Source organism: Sylvia atricapilla, chromosome 5 (assembly GCF_009819655.1).
Source record: "Sylvia atricapilla isolate bSylAtr1 chromosome 5, bSylAtr1.pri, whole genome shotgun sequence".
NCBI classification, from domain to species: domain Eukaryota; kingdom Metazoa; phylum Chordata; class Aves; order Passeriformes; family Sylviidae; genus Sylvia; species Sylvia atricapilla.
In genome coordinates, this window is record NC_089144.1 from 9,105,915 (window position 1) to 9,124,045 (window position 18,131).

The 18,131-nt window shown below is 39.5% G+C and overlaps 1 protein-coding gene across 1 annotated transcript in view; it reads right to left on the minus strand.

Annotated features, from left to right (window-relative positions):
- The window catches only part of ABCD2 (ATP binding cassette subfamily D member 2), a 42,059-nt gene that overhangs the window by 14,464 nt on the left and 9,464 nt on the right, over positions 1-18,131 (minus strand). The window contains exons 4-6 of the mRNA XM_066318639.1: positions 17,430-17,598; positions 14,257-14,351; positions 12,686-12,831 (exon numbers count right to left, since the gene is read on the minus strand). Coding sequence (XP_066174736.1) covers positions 12,686-12,831; positions 14,257-14,351; positions 17,430-17,598 — 410 coding nt within the window. The remainder of the gene's footprint in view (positions 1-12,685; positions 12,832-14,256; positions 14,352-17,429; positions 17,599-18,131) is intronic.

Sequence of the window (18,131 nt, forward strand, 5' to 3'; positions counted from 1 at the left end):
TTTGCTTGACCATTTCCTTTGCTGGTCAAAGGATTTCTTGTGAAGGACAAATATCCATCCTGTCTCACAGACACTGCTGATAGCTCTTGGAACCTGGAAACACCACAGGAACAGTCTGTGGGATTTTGAGTTTGGAAGGGAAAGTCAGAGCCAAAGAACAGTCAGGCTCCAGAGTCTGTCCTGCTTTCTGTGCCAAGTGTTCCTCAACTCCCTCTGGGTTCATCTGCTAAAACAATACTAGTCCTATTAAAGCTGCAGTGACAGGGGATGATGAGAGAGAGGAGCAGACAAAACTGGGCTAGCAATGAGGAGGCTTCCAGGCAGCTTGTCTTGCCACCAAGGACTGCTTCCAACAACTTCATAGTGTGTTAAAAAGCAGTCACTTTTCTTCCCTAAAAAGCTCTGGACCTGCATAGTGGGAAGGTCTCAGCCATGCAGAGGCACCTGGAAGAGGTGTGTAATACCTCAGCAGATTTCTTCCCTTGCCTTGGAGGTGTCTGCAGAAGGGTGGATCTATCCATCTTTATTCTCAGAGTTCCTAAAATACACCATAGAGGAACGTGAAGGAACTCACAGTGCAACAAATGAAGAATTACAGAACCAAAGCTGCCATATAAACTAAAATTCACATGCAAGCTGGCATCAGCTGCATTGGTTTTAGTGCTGCAAACATCCATGGTGAACTGTCTGCACCCACCTGTGGTTTAACTACTTTCTCCACCTGGGTGAAGATGGGAAGGGCAGGGGATTTGAACTATTTGCTAATATTTGGTCATCTTTGTGTTGTGGCAAGCACCCAGATGGAGCAAAACCAGAACCACAAGTCAAACACAAGCATTGCTTGCTCCTCTTTGCTCATTGTTCTGCTCTCTGCTTATTGTAACAATAGCACTGCTCTGGGCTGCTGCATGAACACTAGCAGCAAGTGCAGTAAACCACTTACATTAATTGTGATATTGCAAAATCTCAACCCTAAACATTAAGTAACTTCATGAAGTAATGAGCTATTACATATCCACAATGCTCTCCATCTAAAATCCCAAAGGGCTTGACTTCTTGCATGTGTAGAAATCACTTCACTTGCTCCAGACTGCTGCCACCTCTGGGACAGAAGAGCAACTCCACCTGGGCTCAGAAAGATTTAAATCAGTGGCTAAGACTGTGTAATTTAAGGGAAGCTGCAGGTAAGGGCAAGGAGGACAGAGTTACCTATCATTTAATTTGTCTGGGGTTTAATACCTTACTCTTGTGAAGTATGATCCTGTAATGACTAGGAGCTCTGAGATTTAACCTATGGCAAAACAGGGAAAGCAGTGCTCAAACTCACCGTGCCAGGACACTTGGTGCCATGTTTACTGAGTCACCAGCACTGCTTCCTGGCACAGCTGGATTTTTCTTCTGGCCTCCCAGCTAAACACACTGGTATTACCAAGTGTGCCTCGCCCCACCCACTTTGTAAAAATTACAGAAAATCCCAGCTTGCAGTGGAGTAACAAACCCCATCAATTACTAACTTGCAGAAAATAAGAATGGCTTACAAGGAAACTACTGTTAAGAGGCAGGAGCCATGTGTCCAAAGAGAGAGTTACTGGAAAGAGCCTAATTATATACTATACCAGTCAAACTGGAAGGAAGGAGACTTTAGTACTAGTCTTTTTTCTCCCAATGCTCTCTCAGATAAAATCCAGTAACTATCCTCACCCTTCAGTAGCATTGTAAAAACACTTAAAGGAGGTTCTAATCTTATTTAGGTGCCTGCTCTCAGGAGAGATAAATGGGTTTAACATTTAGCTCTCAGTTTGGCACCTAAGCTGCAGTAAGTGGCAGAAGATCAGACATACATTATGTAGAGAGATTTCTATAGGTTAACTCTAGGTGGCTCCCTTTACCTACTACATAGGTATTTTGGACCATTTTCCACAAGCCCAAAATCTCTGCCTGACCATCTAGGAGATCCCCTCATATTTGAATTTTCTATCACCTTGCTTGCCAAGATCATAATTTTACAAGCTGCTATACTTTGTCTGGAATCACCTCAGCAAAACTCCAGCTATTGCAATGCTCCTGGTTTAGATGATTAGTAAAATTTCCAGTTTTTACCAATAACAAATCTTGATCAAGAGTGATCAACAAGAAGCAACAGCCTCCACTAATTAAAGTAACTGAATTCTTAATAATTCTTTGATGACATTAATAAAATAAATAGGAAAAAAAAAAAAAAGGTGCCACCACTACAAATTTGAGAAAATAAAGTGTCTTGAACAAATGTGAATTTAAGTTCTTCTTACGTGGTGTTGTATCCACTGCTCTCAAACAGAAGGTGCTATCACCAAAGAGTTAAAAAATAATAAATAATATTTATCAAAATTTATAAAAGCCCAACAGGCTGTTTGTTAATCACACTGTGTCTAGTTCAAGGGATTTTAGAGCCAGCTAAAGTTTCAGTAACTGTTCTAAATACATAAATAATTGATCTGTCTTTAAACTGCCCTACACTGAACTTTGCTCTCCACACATACAGAACTGGCCACAAACATCCTCTAAATATTTCAGATAGATCAGTTACTGAGTGGAAAATCCTACCAGAGTGCTAAAGACCATAATGCCAAGGAATATAGTTAACAGGAAATTAAATGCACAGTATGAAAGGCTGAATTCTCAATGCATATAATTAGAATCTGTTATCAAAGGCTGAAAAAAGCCCACCTCATCTCATGATTTTTCACTATTACCAAGATCATAGACTAGAATATTACTAGAACTGGTCAGATGGCAAAAATGTTTAAGGTGAGCAATTCACATAATTACTCAGTTCAGTCTGTTGTATCTTATAATAGGCAGAGAACACACAAAAAGACACATATAATTAAAATCAAACCCCAAACAATTTCTACAAAATTTTAGCAGCTAATGCATTCTGAAATAATTATACCACCTACAACGAATTGATCAAATGAAGAGAAAATACTCTGCTTTTCTTAAGCTACCTCTGGCAGTACTGATAATAAAAGGATTATGTGGATGGATGATCATGAAGATCAGTGAACTGAAGAAAGAGCAGTGAGTTGTTCTGGACAAGGTTCCAGCCTTTCAGTCCCACCAGGCATACTCCAGCCTAAGAGGTGTTCCTGAGTTTTATCACAGCAGTGTAATACAATGAGCAAGGCAGTTTCCCTCTTCTAGAATGATCTCAAATTATTTACAGTTTTGTAGATGAGAAGTGACACCTTATTTCACAGGGAACAGAAAATGTAGACAGCAAAGCCTCAAGAGCAAGGGCTGGTTTTGCTCTGGGTTTCTACAGTGCTTAGCTGTCCATGGCGTAACTTTTTCCATGCTCTGTGATATGAATACACAAGTGTTCATAGAGCAATAGTGTATCTGCAGTGAAACACCTGCCAACAAGTGAGAAGGCACACACTGCACTGACTTCCTTCTCTGACCTGTGGTAAAATACTGCATTACACAGGACAGAACATGACAGACAGAACAGAGACACACCATGTCTATGGATGCATGGAACATCATTATAGACATTTTACAAGCATTATTGGCATGTGATGTGGCTCTTCAAGGGTGCTGTAGTAATAAGCAGAAACTAAGATTGATAAGGCATAATTAATGGAAGATGTTAGGCAAATAAACCAAGCCTGGAAAAGTCTTCCCTCTTGGGAAAGCCACATTCCCATCTAAGCTAGGTAGGTGCACACATGATGAGCTGAAGAAAAAATCCCACCTGCTACATTCTCCCACAAGACCATGACATAATTAATGGCTAAAGAACAATGAAGTAAAATCCCAGTGTTGTGGGGACTACTCTGCATTGTCAGCAGAAGAGACTCATCTCACCTAGAAGTTACTCAGGTTAAGTCTGAGTTAGTTACCCCTGGCTCTCTTTGTATTCAGTGGTGTCCTCCAGTGACTGGTCCTAGGACATAGGCCAAGCAGCTGCAGTGACCCCAGCTGGAAGACTTGTGCATGATGGAAAATTGGTGATCTGTGGAACAGTTGCCTTGAGTGGCCATGGGCCTGTGCTGTACTTTGCTGCACTGTGTTGGGTTGTGCTGCACTGCACTTTTCTCCTGAGTGCAGGATAAACTTTGTCAGCTAATTCTCTGCAAGCAGCTCCCACTTGGCACCAGCAATTACACCACCAGCTTGTCCTTGTCTTTATCTTCAAGTGAAGCAGCATGTTCTCATGGTAACATCCTTTGGTCTGACAGCAGAAGTGACAAATGCCATTGTTTACTCCTAAGAAAATCCTACCAGAGTGCTCAAGACCATAGTGCCAAGGAACCTCAGCACAGCATATGCTGTGCTATGACTAGAGGTCTGTCTGATGCTGCACAATGCTGGGCTCCTGGGATCTGATGGGATTCGAGTACCACAGAACTGGGGAAGGGACTGGAGCATCTCTCCTATGAGGAAAGAGACATGGGGGTGTTTAGCCTGGAAAAGTCTCAAGGAGATCTTATCAACTTATATAAATACCTGAAGGGAGGGTGCAAGGAAGGAGGACAAGGCTGGGCTCTTCTCGCTGGTGTCAAGTGACAGGATCAGAGCTAATGGGCACAAACTGTAACAGGAGATGCCATATGAGCATCTGGAAGCAATTTTTCACTGTGAGGGTGATCAAGCACTGAAGGAAGTTTAGTTTCCCAGAGAAGCTGGGGAGTCTCCACCCTTGGTGATATTCAAAAGCCATCTGGACATGGTCTTGGGCAAACAGGTTTAGCCTGCAGGTAGCCAAACACCAAACTAGAACCTAAGAACTGTGTCAGAGTGAGAAGACCATGGAGAAGCTGGGAGAAGGCTGAATGCCCTTGGAGTTGGACACAGTTCTGGAGTTCCAGAGCCCAGGACACAGGGGCAGGTAAATGGCAAAGCCTAAAGGGCATGGGAAGAACTACTATCTTCTCTTCAAGAAGGAGATGTTGGCTATGTCTACAACCTGGATTTTTAAAAACATAGGGCACCATAGTGGAGTTTCTGACTGAAAACTGTAGTAGGAAGGAGGAGAAAGGATTTATTCCCAGGAAAGTTGATACCAGTTGTTACTGGAGCTTTCAGCTGTCCTTCCCTGACAAAAGCCAGGATCCCTCTTTCATATCAAGCTTTTTATGTCAGGCAGATTTCCTAGTTTATGTTTCCCAGTGCTTCCCGTTGTTATGTAACCAAATTTTTTCTCATTACTTGATATGCATAAGGCATTTGAAGCGTGCTTTATGATGCTCCTAGGTAAAATATTATTGAAATAGTAAACAGTTGCCATTCTGTTCATCTGTCAAAGATCCTTTGTTGCACAATTGCAGGGCAGGTGCATTAAGCTGGATGTAACTGCTGAAGCTGGACGGAGTAATGGGAGCTTAGTGCAGAAACTAGGTCATGTAAATGCAACCACAAGATTACTCCCTGACATGCAACTTTGTCTGTACCACTGCTAAGTTCTAAGTTCTCAGTTAACCTCTAGGTGAATTTGTTCCCCTGGCACTGCTGTCAAAACTAAATTTTAAAGGCAAAGGAAGTTGTGGATATCCCATTCCTCTAAATGTTCAAGGCCAGGATGGACAGGTCTGGTCTAGTGGAAAGCATCCCTCCCATGGCAGGGGGTTGGAAATTGGATGGTCTTAAAGGCCTCTTTTAACCCAAGGCATGCTATGCTTCTGTGAGCTGCTTGTGTCAGCAAAATCAACCTAACACAGATCAAATAGACTGTCATTGTTTTGCAGGATAAGCCCTATAAACACCAGCCACGTCTTCAGTTCTTACAATCTATTAATGGCTTTGTAATCATAAAATGTGTGTCAAACTTAACCTGACTATGTACCTTAAAAAAGTTCAAAGCTTATTTTTCCTAGCTTTTAAATGGAGTTTCATAAACAGTCTGGCACATACATAGATAACTGAAGTAGAAGTTGAGTACTCATCAACATATCTCAATTCCTCACCCACATTTGGTCCTCTTGGTACCTCTCATAGCCACAGTTTGCTCCAGACATGCCCCAGTCTGAAGGCACTGAGGGACCAAAACCCCAGAGAACACTGAAGTCTTTCACAAGTATCAGTTTATCAGTAGCCCTTAAATGTTGGTTTTATGTAAATACATTTCAAACCTAAGGTAAACCCCAATGCAAGAAGTTGACTACATACTTTGATTCTGGAATTCATGCAACACGTTTCTTAAATATCCAGAAAATACCTGTAAACTGTGCTTTAATCACCTGAGTCTTGTGTCTGGGCAGTAGAGAAGAGTCCTAGCATGGCCTGAGGGGGAGTAGCATTAATTAATTAATCTGTAAAACCATTTTCCAACTCTGACTATCAGTGTTGGTGACTTTTGTACAGTGTCCTACCAAGAGGTACTGCCATTACTTGTGAGCAGTCAGCACACAGACCTAATAATAACTATTCAAACTTTACATCTCTGAGTGAGCCTTCAGTGCAAATGGAGAGGTTTCACAGAGATCTTGGTAGGCAAAGCTTCAGCCAACATACAGGGCAGCAAGGCAAGAACTTTTCTCTTCTGGATGAGGCAAGATGGAACTTCCATCAATCAGGAAGGATAAGTGCAAGCATTTCCACAGGAAGGCCAAAAAGTTGAAATGGAAGAATCTGTGCCCTGGCCAAAGGGAGAGCCTGACAGCCCTCTCAGATGCCAGGCCACAGTTTCTAACAAACAGCAGAACTGAGGTAAGCTATCTGAAACTGATTAATCTCAAAAGAGGAAAAATAAGATAAAAAGTAGCAGGCAATCTTTAAGCCATATCTATATCAGAACAGTATGTAAACTATTGCATACAGTATGAAGTGTGCTGTGTTATGTTTTTTGTTAATGCTTGTCTACTAAAGACCTTTTTCTCATCTGTCAGATAAGTGGTGAACTTTGGAAAAAAACACATTGAAAAGGAGCATCGTGAACTTGATAACAGCAAGTTCAAAAGACAGATCCAGTGTGCCAGGGAGCAGGTATCTGCACAGCATGACATGAACTGATGGCAAAGCACTGAAGGAAGAAGTCAATGTGGTGATGCACTATCAGCAAAATGCTGAAGGGCAATGACAATCTCTGGTGCAGGGTTAGCATGTGCAGAGTACAGCTTAACTTCACCTGACTCAACTAAAAAGATCATAGTTAAAAACAGAGCAGTGTGAGCTGACAACAAATTAGGATGTGCAAAATACAACATAGGACAGAGACATCTGGGCTAATCTAAATGAGATGAGGCAACAGAAATCATATGGGCATATTTGCACAGTGCTTCAGTCAGGCTACTTCTCCAGCAGACCACACCCTAACAAGAAAGTAGTCTGATACAGATGAACGATACAGATACATACTCCATTTGCACAAACTTCCATGTGTCATATAGGGTATCTGAAAGGGAAACACAGCAATTTTGCAAGATTAAATTGTTTACATAATAAAGAACTATTTCAGTTTTCAGGAGAGTGGGCACTACTAACTGCTTTGTGCTTACAACATTTGAATTGCACTGTAATCTTCAAATTTTCATGTGTTTATAATGTAAAATTTACTTCTATTTTATCACTTTATTATTTGTATCACTTAGAACTGAAACATGCTTGCTTCATTCATCCCCATGATGAGCATCCTTGGACTACCTGAGGCAAATCACATCAAACATTTGGATTAGCCAATAGACCTAAGGAGAGGAAAAATATCTCTGTGGCTGATGTAATTTTGTTTTGTATCCAAGGATATTTTTAGAATACAGAAGGGAAAATGCCAGACAGGAAACGACTTGTAAATGAACCCCAAATAAAATACCAGTAATAGAGCAGATATATGCAAAACCAAGCAACTTAGGAGGGTCAGATAAACCTTTAAACTAACTTCTATTCCATAATGTCCTAGCATTATTAAGAAGGCAGTAAGATATAGGTATATAAATTTTAAATGACAAAGAACAAACAACACTTGATGCTAATTTATCTTCAGTTGCCTCCCTTTTAGCATTTGATAACCCTGGTGTTGAAAGAAAGGTTAGAGATCTATTTGAACAAACAACAGCAAGAGAGAGAAGGTGGATAGGTCTTCTACTAGAACGGCACACAGAGTGAAATTATGCATGCTATTGGAGAAACACACCTCTCACAAAAATGCCCAAATTACAGTAAAAGCAAGCTGGAGAGAAAGAACAGTGATAAGGGATGAGGAGAAAGAAGTACAGTGTATTACTCCAGACTCTATGGGAATCAGTCCTAAAGAAAGACAGAAAAAATGCTGATGGGCATTTTAGATATATGCTGTGCTAGGAAGACTCGAGAGCCATGATCAAAGGTTATGGAACTAACAGAGACTGCACGAGACATTCCTCCAGGCAAATAAGACAATATGACACAGCAGGCAGAAAATGATTAACAATTTATATCAATAACCCAGTGGTAATTAGAGCTTTACTGCAACTTATGGAGCAGAGATATTGAGGAATACTCCTGTGCTGTTGTCAAGGTAACCTGCAAGGATGTAGGTGTGCAATTTTGCTGGAGTTTATATCAGACTGAGGAAATGAGAGCCAACATGTGCAGAATCTGTTTCCTTAAAACTGAAAAAGCTAAGACTTTTAGTTGGAGAGCAAGAAAAGCTGGAGTAAATGCTAGGAGGAATTGTGTGCTAGAGCTCTCTAATTCCATGGAGTCTCCTCCCATGTATAAGATCAACAGAGTAGAAGCAGGGCACAGTCTGGAGAAATAGGCTACTTTCAGACAGGTTGTGAAAGGCTAACTCCTGAAGTGCTTCAGACACATCTTGTGTCATTCTCTATAATCTCTTGAGAGGTGGTTGTAGTCAGGTGGGGATTGGTCTCTTTCTCCAGGCAGCAAGTGACAGAACGAGAGGACACAGTCTTGAGCTGCACCAAGGGAAATACAGGTTGGATATTAGAAAAAAGTTTTTTACAGAAAGAGTGATTAAATACTGGAATGGTCTGTCTGGGGAGTGGTGGAGTCACCACCCCTGGATGTTTAAAAAAAAGACTGCATGTGGCACTTGGGCCATGGATTAGTTGATGTCTTATGTCATGGGTTGGACTTGATCATCTTAAAGGTCTCTTCCAACCCAGAGATTCTGTGTGATTCTCTGTATGGTGTATCTTCAGCATCAGTACTCGTGTTACTCACCACATACCTTTTAAAATTATTTATTATTTAAAATTATGTTTCTGGATTCGGATTTGAACCATGATTCCTTACCAACCGGAGTGCCACACGTGTTTTTCATTCATGGTCACTTGATTCAAAGAATGCAAAGATGTGGTTAACACAAATGAGTTTTACTTTGCAAAAGAGGGACAGAGGGAAGTAGAAGAAAAGGTAAGAATATCCATTGTGCTAGTTACTGAGTCTCCAGTGAGATGTGACAACTTGTTGAGGTGTGACCAGTTCCTAGCACGAAAACAAGTTGTTTCAGGCCCCAAATGATGCTGGACTGCTTAAAGGCTCTACAAGCCTTTGTCTCTCCTGTCCACCCTCTCTTCTGCCCACTCTCCTCTTGGGCAGGTCTGTCAGGGACAGTGGCAGAGCCCCTGAAATTCCTGGGCTTTTCTCACTCTGCTCCCAAAAGGGCAGTTTGTCCCATCAGCATCCACCAGAACTGTGACTGATTAGAGATAAATTCTGCAAGGCCTAGTCCTTTATAAGGGGAGAAAAAAAGCCCTCACAATGATTCACAGCAAAATATAAAAAAAGCAGTATAATTACGCTAAGTAATCTAAAAACTAAAAAAGACAGGGATTCTTAAGGCTGTTTCAAAGCCCACGAACCACTAAATAATGCTAACTACAAAGTGCCTGCAGTGTGGATGAAATCTGGAGTATACAATGAGCTAATTCACTGTTTAATAAATCATAGTTTTGTATGTAGATTTTGAACTTGAAAAGGACACATGACTTCCCACACATTTCTGGAATACTATGCTGGAACATTAAAAAACATAAATGAAAAAATAATCTTTTCAGTGAGCTCCTATTCACTGATGAGTATTCTGGTACTCAGTAGTCACTATATTCTCCACCATTCATGTCTGCAGACAAGATTTCCCACACTTGACTCAAAATGGGCTGGTGCAGAATTAAACTCAGCCACAGGAATGCAGATACTTCAATGGTAACTGTGTCCACTAATGGAAAGCCATCTGCTGTCTTAGACCAGAGATGTAATGTATATACACAAACACAAGGAAGTCATCCTAAACTTGCTGCTCTGATGGACATCCACCAATGCAAGAGCTTTCTGCTGTACCACAGAAACAAAACAAACAAAAAACCCCCCCCCAAAAAAAAAAAAAAACCAAAAAAAACCACCCACCAACTCCCCCAGACACCAAACAAAATAGTGAGGAAGGTTGATCCCATCCTGCCACCTCCCAGATCCTGTCAGTCTGAAATATTTTCAGGAACAATTTCCAAACTGACAGGAACAATTTTCCCTGAAGTTGTGATGAAATACAAACATGATGAAATGTAGACAGGGCATTCTACTCTTCAGTCTAGAATTCACGGAACTATGCCTAACAAAACTAAACAAACAGAAGGTAATCCTGATAAAGCAGAAATTTGCACAGGGTTAATAAGCAAAATGGTTGCACCAACAGGACCTTATAAAACAAACCTCTTTAATTTGAGGATTTCAGGACAGTTTACAAACCAATACAAAAATTCTAAATGTATACTAGAGCCAGGGACAAACAAAAAAACCGAAGTGTAATTTAGGCCACAAGTAAAAGAACTATTAAAACACTCACAGGTAGATTACAGGCAAGAAAAAAAACAAAGCCTGGACCATGTAAGGCAATCCACACAAAAGCCCTGAAATTCCAGCAGATCTGTTGCAAATCTTGTCCTAAAATGTACAGACTTCAATGTAAAACTGGATACCCTTCAAGTAATCCTTACTATCTCAGATATTCAATGAAGACTCTGTATGCCCAAAGAACAAATACATCGGGCAAAAATGCATTTTGAGGTTCAAGGACAGCCAAACAAACTGTTGTCTTTTATCAACCCCTTCAGCCATATTCACCCAGAAATCTCTACAAGACTCAGTCCCTGTCCAAATACAAGACACTTATGAGCAACAGGCCACATTTCTGAGTGTACAAAACACACTCTGACACAACTGAATTGTCCTCCAGAGTAGACCTCAGAATCTTCAGCCACACTCAACGGGCAGCACTTTTGCAGAAGAGCCCTGTCACTCACTGTTGCATTTACCCAGGCACAGCTCTGTCCTTTGGGAAGAGGAGCACAGAGCTCACCAAAAGCCACAGAGCTGAGCTGAGGCAGTGTCCCTTGGATGCTGCAAGGACACTGAAGCAGGATCCTTCCTGTTGGGGATCCTACTAGGATGGACTGCATATACCAATCTCTACGTGGCTTTGGTCACAGAGGGCTGCAGAGGTTGGGTGAACTCTGAATAAAACTTTCTGAAATGTTTCGTAGAAGAGGTCTGCTGGACAAACTCTTCCAGCACTGCAAAGTTAGGGGAAGCAGCTAACAAAGAACCACGTTTATGGAAATGAAAACCCAGCAGATGTGATGCAACTCTCTCAACCAGCACCTTGGCAAATCCACCTGAATGCAAGGTCAGTCTGTTTGCTTTCACAGAATAAAGGGAATGTAAGTAAAGGGAAAGGGCTGTAAGCAAGCCAGCCATAGATGTTCATATGAGATGGGGCTGGGATCACACAGAGGAAGGAAGTGTCTGAAACTCAAGATTTTCTTCAAGAAAAAAAATTCAGATTAGCTTTTGTTCTGAGTAAAGCAGTTCTGCACAATGGGCATTCTGAAATAATGTTTTGAAAAACATTTAATAAAGCATTTTGCTCCAAACTCCTGAATAAAAGTCTTGAGTGAATCAGAAAATGACAATGGCTAGCAATAAATTATAGATATTTGAAAAAATTATAGAGCAGTATTCTTTGCTACCATCACCTGCAGCAAGGAAAATCTACTGATCAGTCCAGTAGATTCCATTCATCTTAATATCCTGTACTTTTTAAACAAGGCTAAAAACTGTTATGAATACTCCTTTTGCCCATGGGAAGAAATGAACTACAAGAAGCAAAGATTCAGTGTTTGACTTTGCTTTTGCAAAACAACATAGTTAGAGGTCTCTAAGGAGATATTCTAGAACCAATTGCATAAGAGTACATAGTGAGAGTCCAACAGCATGTCAGAGTACAAAGGAAGCAAAACAAAGCCAAGCTTCCATTAGTGAAATGAGCACACATTATTAAAAAGGCAATCAGCAGTTACTGTTGGATTAGATTGTGGCCTTGCATTGTGAAAGTTAAGTTTTGGTTACTTTGACACTTAAAAACCGAACCACTCTCACTTGTTTTGATCTTTGGTTTTAAAAAAAATCAGATTTGCGATATACTAGGTCTATTTCAAATTTCTTTGGTCCCATGGACCCAATTATCCAGGACTTTAGCCATCTGAGGAACAGAGGCTCCAACACAAGTGTATGTGAGCCCTTTCCAATGACTAAGGATGTTGCATCACCAATGAGAAAAGATTTCTTTTCATTAACACACTTCACGCACCTCAGGTTGTGCTTACCACCTTTTAACGCGGGTGTACACATCACAGATTAGAAATATGAAAAAGGAGGGTCAAAATTCATGTAATCAGATGAGAGCCATCACATTCAGCAAGACACATACCTTTGTGGTATATAAAACATGTGTTGTGGAGGAGGCTTGTAGAGAACTCCTTCATACACAGGCCACAGACCACTTAAAATTCTGAAGAGTGAACTCTTTCCACAGCCATTGGGTCCAGTGATTAAAAGATTCATCCCCTCCTCGACCTGCAAAGGGGATGAAAATGCCGAGATGTTACTACACAGTGTATGTGGCACAAGAGAGTCTAAGACCCCTAAGAGGGGTTACATAAGCATTTATACAAAATTATCAACCAATTTAATTGATTATTTGCATGTATTCATGCAACTATAATGCAACAGTGGCATTAGATAAAATATGCGGGCTGCGATAATGAAAATAATTTCTATTATATCTGAGAATCTCCATATACTAATGTTTACAGTAGTATATAGTAGTAATATCCATTGTAATACATTATATTATCATATACACATATTGTAATATGTTATATTATTATATTACAGCAATCAATATATCACAGTCAGAATCAATTGTTCTAATGCAGATTAGGTCCAAAGGTGTTAACAGTGTTTCAAGCAGTATTGTGCCTATCTGTGATATTAATTGCAGGTATGGGAGGCCAATCAAGTGATTTGGAAAATTAATTTCACATTGCCATTTCCCACTTAATTAGCTATGCTAACTTGGCTGTTATGCCAAGTGATATTTTTTCTCATTTGACTATTACCCTCAGCACATATGAGTGTATATTTATGCATAATCACAATGTCATTATCTATGTTTTAAAAAAATATACTGACTTCTGTATCTTCTTTGTTTCTGTCTCTTGAGACACATGAATAAATAGAAATGTCTGCTTGATCATAAGGTTGTAATTTTACAATTCTGAAATCCCTACATTGAAGTTGTTGCAAATTTTGCCATAGCTAGGACCCTTTCCTCCTAGTTCCGAGTTCAGAGGAAAAGAAAAATCCTACTTTAGCTAAACTTAAAGATCTACTGGAATTGTTAAATTTATTTCTGATAACTTCAACTCTTTTTAAAAAGAACAACATCAGCACTGGAACATCAGATCAGAATATATACGGGAGTAATTCAGTAAAGGCCACTCATGAAAATTGTGAGCAGGTGTCTGGAATAGGTTTTTTTTAAAAAATACAAGTTTCTACTGAGTAAATGCTGCCCAGCTGGACTTGTGAACTCTGCTGTCAACTATCAGTCAGCACTGTTCTTTGTGGTGACCAAGAAAAACTACAGATTTAATTTTTTCACTGTTGCTGTGACCTCAGGAGTTTAAAGGAGCCTTTGTGAGTAAAGCATCCCAATATGATTGAAATTAACTTAGGATGGATGCATACTCCCATATACATCTTTGAAAATCTCAGGTCAGTTTTCCACCTGGCAACAGCAACAGAAATCCTCCCTTTTCTTTCTCTGAGCAGGATAAACTACATAGGTCTGCCTCTATTGAGCTACTATGCCTACCTTTCTGGACTTCCCCTTTTATCCATATGCTCCTCCAAGTACTTAACATAAGGTATATGAATTCTGTGCTGTTTATGTTAATGTGATGGCAACAATCAGAAGATTCTTGCATATCATCTTACTTTGAAGTTTAGTCTGGAAACCACCACATCGCCATTCGGAGTAATTATAGGAACATTTTCACAAATAATTCCTTGATCAACATCAATTACTTTCCCTAGAAAGAAAAAAAAAAAAAAAACAACAAAAATTAAAGTCTGTGATACCCTCCACTAGGCAATCACTTGTGACAGCCTCTGTGCACAACTGAGCATATTTTCAAGTAAGGACTGGTGTTTGAAAAGGCTCTTTTATGTGCTTCAGGTTCCCCTAGTGGAAAATTTGGATAATAAATCTTAATCCAAAAGACACTGCCAACAGTAGCCAAGAATGTGCAACAAAACCTAAATTTAAGCCTAAACACAATGCACAGTATGCATCATAAATGTGTGATGCACTATAAAGATGTGTTCATTCAAATTCTACTTGCATTTTCTATATTATGTTTTAAGTAGCTGTTTAATACCAAAGCAGTAAAAAGTTCAAGAACACCCTTAGCCACAGGCAAACCAGTTAGCCTTCTTTTGAGGATTTAATTAGGAATCACTACCAGCTCTGAAAGTCAGAGCACCTTTCAGTCTCCTCCAGCAACGAGAGCAAAGGAGAAAACATTTAATGGCTTGCTTCCATCTCTTTTTGATGCCAGAGACTGTAAACATGTCTTGTAAGTATTTGCAGAAACTCATGTAACATTTCAGTCAGGTAGATACACTTGGCATTTGGATTTCTGGCAAATTAAATATACAATCTCTACTGGACATCTGCATTCTCTGTAATACAAGGACTTTGACATGAACTGTTCTGGAAACAGTAGAAGAATGAAACTAACTTCTCAGTCACCTGTTAATGGTCTTGTCTAACAGAACTCAACCAGATGGATTGCTAGAAAAATACTAGAAATTACCTTTTTAGACAAGATGCAAAAGAAAGACATTTCTCTTTGTATTAGAAAGCTGTTCATTTATAACTCAAACTAATCTGAATGAAGAAAAACGTAACAAAGTCAGTTGGTTAATTATAGAAGGCTCCCTTCACTTAAGTTTAGTCTTACATTTTTTATTTAGAGGCTCTTTGTTCAACTGCATTAAACTCTGCCAAACTATAAAAATCTGGGCAGAAATTCTTATGCAATTATCAGTCCAAGCATGCTTTTTTCATAAAATAAATTTTACTTAAAAAAGCAAGAGATTATGGGGAAGTGAGTGTTTTTCTGTTAAAAAGAAATTGCTTTGACACAGTGGAGACATTGTAGTTAAAATAAAACAATGATAACACATAGTCAGCTAGTAAGAATTAAGTGAACTTAATTCTCATTTCTTAATCCTAACATCACAGCATTTGATTGTAACTTTAGCACGCTTTTTAAAGTATATTTATGTGTAATCAGAAATACAATTTGACAGTATTTGTAGGAGATGTACAACATTCTATTCGATTTTTAAAATTCTGAATGATTCAATATGTTATAAGGCAATATTATTATCTGTAAAATATTATTATCATTTTCATATTTTCACACTCCTCCTGCCAACAGCAAATGCAAGGCACAAAACAGACAGCACTTATTAAAAAGACTTATACTGGATGATTCAAAAGGAAATAAGTATTATGTGTTTAAAGAGCCATTCAGGAAGTTGAATACTAAGATTTTTCTTCTCTAACAATGCAGACACATACAGGTATATGAGCATGTGTATTTTATCCACACACAATCCACTCTTCAGGGATTTCTGAAGTATTGCAACCAAAAGAAAGGAGGAAAACCAGTATTACAATAGCACTTGTCATAAAAAATGTGGAGCCTGTGGCCTAGATTCATCTGGCCTAAATTCTCCTTAAATCTTTGTGCACAATGCTTGGTCTTGGCTAGCTGCCTCTGAGAACTACAACTACACAAGAGCAAGTGCTAGTCACAATGGCTTAGGAGGAATTCAGACTGGATGAAAAGTGACTGCAGTGGAATGAAATCTTGGGAAAAGGCTGCAGAGAAAAGGGCAGTGGAGTTTGGATATAAAGGGAACATGAAGAACACACTTGCATATCTGAACTGTATTTGGGTTTGGTTTTAAACACAATTATCTAAAAAGAGCCCCCAAATTTCTTCATTGCTTCGGGAACTACAAACCTTTTCTCATGTACATAACAAAGTGCAACAGTTAAAAATGTCATTTCCTTTAACATCAGCCAAGTATTACCAAGATCTACAAGAATAAGACATCAGCTATTTCCATACCTATCCACCACGCTGCATCACACTTTGTTATGATGAACCTTGCCAGAGTACCTTTGAGAAATACGAGCTGAAGGGCAGCACTGTTGAAATTGCTGCAAGGAGTTATTTCACAAAGAGCCCTTTGGGGCCTATAAATCTACTGAGGCTTAACTTTTCAAAAGCTAAAGGAAGAGAATGAGGCTTTTCAACACCACAGAGGGCAGCAGCAGAAATGGAATGCTGGGAAAATGAGGAAAAACCCATTGCAAAAGCTGCCTTTGAATACCTCAGAGAGAAGCTGGATGCAAGAGGCAGAAGAGTTGGCACATAATGGAGCACAATAAGGAATAGAGATACACAGAAAATGCTCCAGGGAAGGTGGAGACAGAAGGACAGTGGCACCAGAAAGACACAGGATGGGGTCAGGAGGAAAAAAGTATATATTGATCAGATCATTTGGGAGGTCGGGAGAAGGGTAAAATTGTCATTTTCAGTTAAAGATTCCCACTATATTTGAAAAAATGAGCACAGGCTGATCTTTAATCATGGAAAACATAGTATTTTTGAGAAAAACTACTGAACTAATCAGGTTTTTTCCTCCTACCTCAAACAAAATAATGTGATGGTTGAAGATGAAAATGTTACAGTCTCAGCTTTCTGAAAAAAATGAACAGACTGAAGAAAACAGGCACTGTTGGTGTAAGAATACTAATACTGCCATCATATTTAACAGTAGAGTTTAAATGCCTTTTCACTGGAAGTTTTTACAGCAAATATTTGAGCCATTTTGTGTATTAGAAAAGCACACCATAAGGACAGTCAGAAGGTAGTAGGGAGTTAAAATGAAAGACAACATGGTCTCTGGGGCATTAAGGCTGAGAGGCTGATTAGTTACAGAAAAAAATCCTCTGTTCACCTCCTGTCCCACTGCTCCATGCCTCCCCAACCACTCCTGGGAAATTCATACAAATATGAATTAATTACCTTTGATTTCTAAGGGCCCATCAATGTGTAACTCTGCTTTATCTTCAATCCTGCTGTTGTTGACAGACCCTTGAATAACAGTAGTTCTTTTGTAGATGCCTCTCTTCACCTCATCAAAGACTGAAAACATGTTGTAGACACGGGCAGTGTAGCCTGCTAGCTCAGTCACCTGAGAAACAACAAACACCTCATTTCAGTTATACTTCACAAACTCTACAAATTAAATGTTTGGCCAAATATCAACATGAGCAACAATGTTGATCAACACCTATGGATTTTCATTCCTTGAAATTCTGTGCTAACCCATATGTCACTTGTAGCTCCTACCAATCAGCAGAAAGGACACTGAGTTAAGTCCACATAAGCTATGATAACTCCAATAAATGAAGAAGTTGGAGAGACTGCTCATTTCTGTAGTCTTTAATGAAAAGAGAACAGCTACTAATGTATCTGAAAAGGAAGAGGCTGATACACAAGAAAAAAACAAAATCTCTGCATTTTCCAGCAAAAACAAAAGTCCACAGAAGTGAGAAAAAAATGGCATCTATAATTACTTATGTTTACTTCCTTGTATTCCTGAAACCTCCTGTGGGAGAAGTGTGCTTTTCTGTGTAAAAGGGGCAGCACTAGGACATCCTAACCTAAAATACAGTACAAACCAGAAATGAGTCTTCTATCAACTACATGCTAAATCTGACACCT